An 11,131-nucleotide genomic window follows, 5' to 3' on the forward strand; every position below is an offset into this window, starting at 1 on the left:
ACGCCGCGCCTCTCGGAGAAAGCGGTTCTCTCTGTTGTCGGGGAGCGTAAATCAGCTTCATCTAAAATCTCGGAGGTGCAAGTCCGTCACATCTTCTCCCGGCCGCTGCTACACCTTGCGTGAGTCAGACTGCGGAGCTCCCGTGCCCTTCCCGCGGAGCGGGGCTGCGCGTGCTTCCCCCTGCCTCAGCGGCAAAAGCAGAAGTGGGAGCTGCTCACGCTGTCAGCCGTTCCTTCCCCGGTTGTTGTAGCAGGCGCTGACCTCCAGGCACTATGAATAAACAGCAAAGCTGGGAACAAAAGGAGTCTTCTGGCTGCCATTATCTCACATTAACATAGCAGACGCGCTGCGGTGTGAACAATGCGAGTCTCATTCGCCGATAATCTGCGAGTACCCAGGCATTTGGATTACCAAGGCAACAGGCACTGGTAGAATACTGGGTGGGTGTGTTTTTTATTGTAAAGGAGCAGTCGGATATGGAAACCCAGGTATATTGATAAAGCAGAGCAGAAGGAATGCCTGGTGGCAGGGGGGGACTGAGGGCTCGGGGTTGCATTCCGACACACGTGAGATAAATAAGACATGGATGGAGCAGGTCTGTGCTGAGAGATGCAATAAAGATTAAACTGCATTTGTCAAGCTGAAAACGATCATAAGATAATTTCAGCATTTTGGAAAAGGTAACAGGTGGCATGTTAATAACAGGGCTGTTACCGGTGGATTTTGTAACTGTAATCTGGGCTGTAGTAGCGCGTTGCATGGTCTACTTGTGTGACAATAGAACCGGGTGTGATGCTTTAATCTTTTTTCCTTTGATCGGATGGATGCTGTAGTCCCATAATGTCAGGCGATGTAACCCCTTCTGCTCTCCGAGGCAGGAGCGGCTCTCGGTAGCGTTTTTGTTTCTTACCGGCACAGCTGCGATGGTTTTTTCCACATGGGCAGGAATAAGTTGTGTTATCTCTGTATCTCTGCGTGCGCGCGCACACACGTGTGCAGGCACATACATGAAATCTGTAACATAGCAGGACTCGGTGTGTATGCAGGGGCGTGTGGGTGTTTGCAGGTTCAGAAACTTCTGAATTAATCTAATTATTTGACCTGATGCATTTTTCTGATTTCGAGGGTTAGGTTCAGATGCACTAACTCTGGCTGAGCAGCATGGTACTTTGCAGGCATGGCTCTAACCGATGAGACGGTGTAGAGGAAGGCTTCAGGAAGCAGCAGCGAGCATGTCACAGCCTGACCTGTAGCAACCCACTGTGAAATGGAAGGGAAGGCAGCGTTCCCACCTCGTGCAGTCCTAAGTCATCCAGGCCTCACAGGCCTTGTCAGGACTGTAAAGAAAAAGTTAAGGGTCTTCAGTTTCCAGAGCTGCTTCGTATCATCTGCTGAGCTGCCGGCTCGATTTTGCCGTCTCCACGCGAAGCGGCTGTATTGTGTGCATGCGTGTGGCTGCATGAATGGTTGTTGTACATGTGTGTGTCAGTGCTTAAAAGAGCAGAGGCAGGGGGTGGTATCCACCTGCTAGCTGCAGGTGCCATCCAAAGCACCGAGCTGATAAATGGCTTGCTGCTTCCTTCACCTTCTGACTGCTTCACCTGCATCTGCTCACCTAGATTGGGTTCAGAATGCTTCTGTGTTTTCAGATGGTTTGCCAGAAAACAGCTGCCTAGGTTTTCACAGGGAATTGTGAGATTTCTAACCGCTTTCAGTCTTCCTCTCCAGTTTACATTGCTCATAGCCTGGTACAGGCAACATCCAGTACTGAAACAACACTTGAGGTAATTCTCCCTTGATAGGGAAGAAGCACGAATCCTCTGTGCATTTGGAGTTGGGAGAATCGCAGCTTTCCAAAGGGTTAGAGAACATACTCATCTAGTTGGAAAGAGTGGAACAACAGACTTGAGAAACTGGGGGGAGGGGGATAATTTTTGGAGCTGCGTATTTTCTCTGTGAGATCTGAATGTTTCAGGTCACACCATTAGGAAGCAGGGGGAACAAAGTCTTTCAGAGTGCTTCCAGATTGGCTTTTTTCACTTTTGCATTACATACAAATGCCCAGTGATTTGGATGGGACTGTCTCTTGTGTGTTTGTTTTGTGAAATGCTCAATGGAGCCTTAATTTGTGCCAATATAATTTAAACTTTCTCAAATAATACTAAACAGAGGAATGCATTTGCGGAAGGTGTGCATCGCGTAGGTGGCATCAGTCAAAAGTAAGTAACTGCTAGCCACCCTCAGCCAGCGTTGCTATACAGACTTAATACACCACCCTCTTCTTCCTCCTTAGGGTACCTGTACACGTCGTCAGCTTTTAGTTTGCTATTCTTTATGATATGTCTTCATACTTCCTTCCTGTCTGTAAGTGGTCTTCATGGCCTTCTACACGGGTGTCTCCTTCCTCTGCCACATTCCTTCGTGTGAACAGGGAACAGACTGTGTAGAGTGGTTTCTACAGCCTATGGAAAACAACACAAAACGTCAAAGGATAGCTTGGTTAAATTATATGTTATGAAGTTTTTTTAATAGTAATGTGTTTTAACATCTGTTCTCTGCGCTTAAAACTATATTCTAAGTGTTTCAGTTGCAACACTTTGACCGAGCACCTTGGCCATGTGAAGATGGCGCATGCATCTCAGCTGGTGAGGCATTGGTTTTGTTCCCCTGAAAACAAGTATCAGTGAAAAATGAGAAGTTAGTTTTTTCCTTCCAAATGTCCAGGGCTTTGAAAAAGAAAACGGAAGCAGATTTTGGAAATCTTTTTGATTACCAGTGAACAGAAACAAATTATGGCTTTCAGGTGTCGCATTGCTTGTTTCAAATTAACAGTCAAGGCCAGGGATGGTTTCAGTGGAAATTTGACCAGAAATTAAAAAAAAAAACCAAAAAACCCCAAAACCTTTAAAAATCCATTTGATCTGTTACATATTAATAGATTCTTGGGGATTTCTAGATTGTCAAATTGGGAAAAAATTAGCTGAAATCCTTCCTGGAGCATTTTGCTGTTGCAGGAAACTGCTAGTAGTATTCCATCTGTTCTTGTGATTTCGTTTTTAAAAAGTTGTTAGGTTTTGTTTATACTGATAGGAAAATTATAAGAATGTGGTGAAATTGATGCCTGTTCCATAACATGAACACACCAAAAAAGCAGTTCAAATTCAGGATTTGCACTGTACAAGGCAAAACAGTCTTTTTCTTAAATGAGTGTGCTTAAAATAAGTTTATGGTGGTGCCCTAATCAAGAAGGATTGCTAACTGAATCCATATTAATAATTAAAGCTACGTGAGTGGTGTTCATGCGAGAAATCCAAGTAAAACAAAACCTAAACCTGAATAAGAGAGGCTAAGCTGCCTAACTCGCGAGGCAGCGTGGGTGCGAAACGCGTGTGTTGGTGCTGCAGTTACCCCGGGCTCCACTTCCTGCTCTGGTTGTGGGATTTGTGATCCTTTCCTACTGTGGAGGAATGGGGTTCTCTGGGGAAAGAGGGTTGAGGCAGGAGCAAGGAGCCTTGTTTGGAGATGGTTATGGTTTGTATTAAAGTAGTGTCACCTAGAGGCTCCAACCAAGAATACATCCCGGGGTGCTGGGCACCCTGAGCACGTGTGCCCAGAGGCTGTTGCAGAGGCAGGGCAAGGTGCGAGTACGGAGGTGCAAGAACACATCCAGACACCCTGGTTTGGGCTGTGTTTGGGCCGTTCTGATTTTTTGGCAGCGTGTGCCTGCGAAGGAGTGTTTGGCCTGGGTAGATCTCTGACGTCTAAGTCCTTGTGGTCAGATTCTCCCCTCTCTGGGTGGCCACGGGTGACAGTAGAAGACACGGGAGAAATGACAGTGGCAATTACCTGCTCGCCTTGGCGTCAGCTGAAGAAGTTATGCTAGTCAGTAGATTGGAAGGACTGTGTGGGCTCTGTGTGTCAGCTACGAGTCAAAAGTGGGATGACTGTGCTTCAGAAACATTGAAGACTCCTGCAAAGCTAAAGCTGGCTTGAGAGTAAGCAGCAGACGCTAGCCACTGAAAGCTCGGCTGCGGGAAACTTGACGCCAGTGCTTGGAGCAAAAAGGGGTTTTCTGAGAAAGCCAACACGTGGCGCTTTGCTGCAGTAGGTGATGGAGTTTTCAGACTTTAAAATGGAGATAGGTGCTATGTAAAGGTAGCGGTTTAGACACCTGGCCTTCTCAACAAACCATATGGAAAATCACCGGGAAGGTATAATTCCAGTTTTTACCCTCCTCCACAACATGTAAAGTACCGATGCTCTAGGGACGCGTACTCCACGGAGCCATCTGAAGCTCTCCTGCCTCAATCAATGAAGGCATGTAAACAGAGTTATCAGATGCACATACAATTGCTTTAATGACAATGTAAACATATTTAAAGTACAGCATTTTCAAATAATGCCACAAATCATGTATAAATTACAGTAATTCACTGGTATTAACTCACTATACGGAGCTCACTTTTTATTAAGCAGCTTTTATTAGCATAAACTAACAGGCTGTGTCTGTCATGTAGTCTGTAACTGTTCCAAAGAGGCTGGATATCTGCCTGGTTTTGTTTTCCTAGGACTGGGATTAAGAGAAGCTGTTTAGACCTAAGTACCAATGCACTTCTCTGACATGAGTGTTGTATTACCAGTGGTTTCAGTACATTTGCCAGCGGCTAAGAAATCCTTCCTCCTTATTCCTTGGTTGCAGTTTCACTACATTATAGTTTGGGAAGTAATTTCCCTCCATCTCTTCCTCTTTGCTCTATGGCTTCCTCTGCTGTTTGGTCTTTAATGCTGACCACTAGTATGTATAGGTTCATTAACACTATTATAAATTTAGTCAATACTCTTTTAGTGGACTCCAGCTGAGCCCAAACTGACTCACTGCCCTCCAGGGTGTAGTGAGAGATTTAATTACCCTTGTACCGTTCAACAGGAACAGTGTCATGGGCAGCATTTCACTGTGGCTGGAGAGGTTGAAGCTTCTTTCTCTCTTGGCTGCCATTTTCAAGTTTAAGGAAAGGGATTTCAGGATAATTCACAGCTCTGTATAATAACAGCGGAAAGCAATTGCAAATGAGAATAGGATTGGTCACGTTTCATTATGGTACTTACATGGATTCTCCTTTGATGGTGGGAGTATTCCTTTGGGTTGTTTAAGGACAGAAACACAAGTTGAAAGAGCAAAGTGGAGGGACAAGTCATCCTTTAGTGGAGTGGCACACGTTTCAGCGTCTCCTACTGCTTGAAACAAAAGCCGCCTTTATGCGACGGGGGGAGGGTGGGCGTTGTACCCAGTATGGCAAAAGTTGTACTCAAACATGCGGGCAGCTGGTGATGAACCAGGGCACCTGCTGGGGCACGCAAACCCTGAGCATGCTGGGTGTCTAACAGGGTGAAGTTTGAGTGAAGTGAGGTCCGGCAGGCCTAGCGTGTGGCAGGGTTCGTAACCTGATGTTCTGCCAGGCACGTCTGTCGCTATTTCAGTGTCACCATAATTTCTGACATTAACACTGTCCACAATTTAAAGCCAAGTGCTGCGTTGGATGATGTGGTGGTCGTGGGATTCAGCGTGCGCGACGAATATTTCTCAACAGCTCTGTACCTGCTCTTTATTTCTGTCTTTCATGTGTTATGCTGGGTCCTGTGCCGGAGGCTTTGTCGTATGCCAACTATATGGTTTCTTCAGGTGTTGCCCGTTTTAACTGTAATATGGTAAAAATTGAGTGGTTTACTCCTCTTTGTAATTAGTTGAAGTGATTGTATAGTCTTGGAGAACCCAGTGCAGCCTTCCACTAAACAAGTGCTTTGACGCTACCACTGGAAAGTATGGGTGAATAATACACGGAATCTCTTCTGTGTCTTGTAAAGGAGAGGAATGGGTCAGAGGAACAGGCTTTGGAGGCGAAGAAAGTGAAGAAATAGTTGTAACTCCTTAACAACAGGCTAAGGCATCGCTAGCTCCAAGTTGGAATAGGTGTACAAACCTTACGGCATATTTGCATTAGAAGAGCCTTCAGTGACTCTGTGGTTTGATTCCTGCCTGTCCTTACCCTTCTTATTTACTGAGACTCTTGCAAAATATTTGCCTTGTCCCTCAGGTTTCATTACCTGTCCCCAGCACATCCGTGGGGAATAGAGAGGAACGGCTGCAGTGAGTCCTTTCACTGCTTCTGTCATGGAGAGACTCTCTTTGTAGGCACTGAGGTACACACACACTCCTGTGTGCCATAAATATCCAAACAACTCACAGAGCAGACACCGTCAGAACCAGTCAGAGAAGGAGGTAAAGTAGGAGGCGTCATTCAGAGCAGGAAAGAAGAGGAAGGCTTCGTAGCAGTCACAGATTCTGGGTTAGTCATCAGTTGTCTCTGTGCTGGCGGAGGGGACCTGCTGAAGCGTGGCGTCACTTGCAAACGTTAGTCACTGCAGCCGTTGGCGGAGCCCCTGAACGAGGGGGCAAGGTTGTCAGCCGTGGGAGAGAAGATAAAGAAAAATGGGCCAGGAGGACTTCCTGATTGCACGGTGTTAAATATGCCCTTGTTCTCCCATCATTTTATATGGATGCTGTCAACGTAAACATTACCTGTCAAGCATCTTCTGGAGAATTGCTATTCTCCATTAATTTTCCCTAATTATTTGTTAGGGGAAATTATTCTTCTCTGTAATTGTTTTTTCTTTTCCTTCTTTGTCTTTTTGTTGTGATTTTATTGCTTAATTCAGTGTGGGTATTTTGAAACAAATAGCCCAGGTCAGATTCGCAGTTGTGTTCTAATGCAGTGCTGTTACACTGACGCACCATTACGGAATTGTTTGAAGTTGCTTACTTGTGTTTGGTGTTTGATTTTACCCTATGCAGTCGCTGTTGCTGCTACTAGATTGTTTGTTCCTTGGGACGAAAGTCTTTCTTATCACAGGTGTGCGCCCTTCTCTGTGCAGTGTAATTCCCGTTCTAAATGGCCTACACTAGGAATGAACATATAGGTCGGCCTAGAGTTTGGCTCACAGCACAACAGGAGGGAGAGGTGGGCTGAGTACTGTCTGGGACACGGGAAAGTCAGCTCCCTGGTCTGCCACAGGGCCTTTTTGGGGCTTTGGCGGGTTGGTTGTCTGACCATGTCTTGTATGACTTGACTGTGTGGGCCTTCATGGGGCAGGCTTTGCAGGATGTGGATGAAGTGCTTGTAGAGCCTGTGTGGATTGCCCTGTGTAGAATTCCAGTGATAGGTGGTAGTCCAGCAAAAATGCGCTTCTTCACATGAAACACAAGGCAGACATACGGCATGTTTGAAAATGAAAGAGCAGTGTGTGTGTGTATTAAATGACACATACATCCAGATGAAAATTTCAAGTGGAATGTATTTTACAGTTATGGCACTAACAGTTACTTTCACCGGATGTAACCTACTTCATTAATACACTAGGTGCGTACCTATCCGTTGTTCATTTTGAAACCACTGGTGCTTTCATGTGAAAAGAACTGTGAGAAATGTTTGCTTGTATCTGTGGACAAAGCTAATGGAAAAACCCAATCCTCTCATCCACATATTTATCTGATAGATGTGTTGTATATCTGCAGCTGATTTTCTAGAATGCTGATTAGCTAATACTGTTTTTGGCATGCAGCTTATCCATCGTGTGCGAGAACGCTATCTGAATTTCAATTTGCTTTGCAAAATGATGTTGAACTGCTCTTCCTTTAAAGGCTTTCCTGGCCATTTGGGGACCCAGTGCAGACAGCGGAGCTGCAGTCTGGTCTCAAAATCTAATTGCGTTGATAGGAGGCAGCTGAAGCCGTGATTGTTGAAGAGCTTGAGATGGATTGCAAAACATAAGTGCTTCTGAGCAACTTGTTTAGTGTCCGTGTTTGAAACTCTGCCCCTGAGGGTACCTTTACTTTCATCGGTAACAGACCTTTAGGGTAAAAGCCCTGTGCTTCAGTACAGTTACAGAATTAATTGGTTATCTGTGGTTTTGATACGATCACATTGCTATTAAAGAAGCTTTGTGTCTCTCAGAGTACGAGGCTAATAATAGATGAAGGAGCAGAGAGTTAAGGTAATGTCAGGTGTTAATGTTGTCCCAAAGGTGGGATCCTTCACCGGGCGTGCAGCACGCCAGTATACACACAAAGCAATGCCTTTGTCCCCAGCAGAAACTTGCCACTGTTAATCTTCCAAAATCTCACCCTCCTAATCATTTGTTTTTGCAGTGATGGGTCTTTCCCTTACGATTCTGTTCCCTGGCAGCAAAATACCAACCAGCCTCCAGGCTCTTTATCAGTGGTCACCACAGTATGGGGTGTGACTAACACCTCTCAAAGCCAGGTAAGCTTCGTTTTTATGCTCCCCTCCCCTAGGTACGGGGTTTCGCTAATGTTTGCAAAATGGAAAACTTTTTGGAAGATCCTCTTGGGATCAGTAACAGTGTCTGTGTTCTTTGTTGTACCTGGTGTGGTTTTTTTACAGTCGTGTCCTCTTTGGTGACATGGGAACGGAGGTGTCTGAGAGCTTGAGACAGTAACTCCTTGAGCTGCATGTAAATGTCAGACTGGGGTTTAGCACCATATGGTGCTAAACACTATATGGTTTCAACACTAGAAGCATGATTTTGGGGGAATCCCAGACCTCCTGGGAATTTCAGATTGAATGTGAAGAGTTGTTCTATTTGAAATCAGAAGTCTAGCTAGATGCGCCAAATGAAAGTTGTTGTTTCTACCTGGGGTTGTGCAATATCTGTGGGCTGGTGAAATCCAGTGCCAAGCCTACCCCGGTGCTGAGGTGCTAACCGCCCGCTATAGGCTGTGCTCTTCTCAACCTCGCCTCTTAATGCTGCCCTACTCTGCAGCCATATCTCAGCGTGCCTTGGAGCCAACCCCTGAGCTCCTGGCTTCCAGGTGAGAGCCATGCTTAAGGGATTTGCATTGGGTTCTCCTCTGCTCTTACCTCTCTTTTTCTTCTGCAATCTATCTTGAACTACGCTATGCAAAAAGAAGCAGCTCTAATGAAGGAGACAGCAATTATTTGTGATAATGTGCTTGCCGAGGGATGTGGCACAAATCAAGTTCTCAGGCAGTCTAGCCTTCTCTTGCACCATAGATGAAGTGCTCTAAATACATCACCATCTTTCATGGGTGTAAATGGTACATAATCTGACCTGTCTTTTCTACCTTTTTCAAATCAAGTGACATTAGATCCCTTACAAAATTTTCTGTGGATTTTTTTAAATTACTTTAACTTTGGTCAGAAAAATTAAAACAAAATTTATATGGATTGAGCCATTTAAAAATAAATGATTCAGCAGCCAAGACATGCAGATATTCACATGGCAGTTACATAAGCATAGGTTGTGGCAAAAACTAGGGGAAACAGTTACAGTATCTGTAACATTATTTATTATTGTTGATTTCTTTTTAACACCTTTAAAAGAAAAGGTTCCCATCTGGGAGAGAAACACCTGAGTAAACACTTAGGTCTGTACACTACCCAGGAAATAGAAATACAGTTTCTTGTTGAAATCTTTCATACTTAAAAAAGGCGAAAAAAAGGGAAAACTCAAGAGTTTTGTTCGATCATAACAACACTGTAATGTTAGTTGAGCTCTTATGGATACTTCAGAGGAATGTGCAGTAAAAGAAAACAAAGGCTGTGGCAACAAGGAGAAAAGCTTCTTCAGAATCACTGCAGGGCGAGGGTGAAACTCTGGAGTATGAAGCTTGGTTGTAGCTGTTCAGAGCAAATTGAAATAAATTATAGGGTTTCCCTGAGTCTTCATGGGGAAAAGGAATGAGCCGGGGTCACCGATTCTCCTTTACAAATTCCCAAAGCTGGTGACTTGGTCTTTTGCAAAAATCATGACCACTAGATTTCTTCCCAAGTAGGAGACAGATCTCTGTGCAGGTGATTCACAACAGCCATACTTACATCTCAGTGGAAATCTAAGCAATTTTGGTTCAGTTGGAAAAAAAAAAGATTCAAAAAAGCAAACCGAGTCCTTTTAAAAACAGACCAGAGGACTCGGTGTTTTTAAGAAGCAATAAAAACAACTGACAGACTTCTGTACACTTTAGAGAGTTACATTCAGAACCATTGCATCTGTAGTACCCTTTGCAGTATGCCTGTGGGACTGGGTATTTGCAAGTTATTTCAAAGTCCTGCATTAAAAAAGAACTACTTCCTCTTAATTAGGTGAATTTGTCACCTACAGAGCATGGTCCTAGCAGGTCTTTACTGTAACTTTTCCATAAGCGTGTTAAGTTTGGGTTCCAGCTAGTTAAAATCTCCTATGAAGGATAATTAGAGATCAGAAACTGTCTAGAAATGTCAAAAGGAGAAATCACCAGGAATGTGCACCTAGACATCAACAGGTGTATGCTCATTAGAGTTCAGAGTACAGGGTGGTTCTATTTTAATTTATTGATCGTGGCAAATGGACTTAATTTGCTTGAGGTAGTTCAGGGTACAGCCCCTTATTCTCCTGTCTCTTCTCACAGGTGCTGGGAAATCCAATGGCAAATGCTAACAACCCTATGAACCCAGCAGGAAATCCCATGGCTTCTGGGATGACTACCAGCAACCCTGGAATCAATTCCCCTCAGTTTGCTGGACAACAGCAACAGTTTTCAGCCAAGGCAGGCTCCACTCAGCCGTACATACAGCAGGGCATGTACGGGCGACCCAATTATCCTGGAAGTGGAGGCTTTGGTGGCAGGTAAGGTTTACTTGTGTGAGGTGGACAACGGATGTAAATAGTTGATGAAGCTTGTTTCAGTGACTCGGCAGAAGTGTCATGGTCTTATTTTAATTATATAAGGTCTCAGTAGCTGTTTTATGCTGGTTAACTGAAACGCATACTGCTTTTACAGCTTCGGAAATCAGCTACCCAAACTGCAGTGAAATACATCACAGTAAATGGAAATGGCTTAGGTCAATCAATTAGCTCTAATAAACCCCCCAAATAAAGTTTTAATTAAGAGGGATTGTTAAACAGACCACAGGCTTAGGAATGATTAACATTTAATAAGGCCAGGATGTGAAAGGTATTGATGCCATAATTTCTACGTGCGTATGGAGGAATAAGCCTGAGTATTAGGCAAAGTAGGTTTCTATGCAGTGAGATATTGCTGCCCAGAGACTTTCTC

General features: G+C 44.4%; 1 protein-coding gene across 1 annotated transcript in view; it reads left to right on the plus strand.

Annotated features, from left to right (window-relative positions):
• Window positions 1-8,203: 8,203 nt before the first annotated feature.
• The window catches only part of LOC104512458 (zinc finger MIZ domain-containing protein 1-like), a gene marked incomplete at its 5' end in the record, with an annotated part of 32,451 nt that continues 29,523 nt past the window's right edge, over window positions 8,204-11,131 (plus strand). The window contains 2 exon segments of the mRNA XM_010155438.1: window positions 8,204-8,318; window positions 10,484-10,701. Of these exon segments, the coding sequence (XP_010153740.1) occupies window positions 8,204-8,318; window positions 10,484-10,701 (333 nt within the window).

The sequence above is a fragment of the Eurypyga helias genome, unplaced genomic scaffold (assembly GCF_000690775.1).
Source record: "Eurypyga helias isolate BGI_N326 unplaced genomic scaffold, ASM69077v1 scaffold32797, whole genome shotgun sequence".
Lineage (NCBI taxonomy): Eukaryota > Metazoa > Chordata > Aves > Eurypygiformes > Eurypygidae > Eurypyga > Eurypyga helias.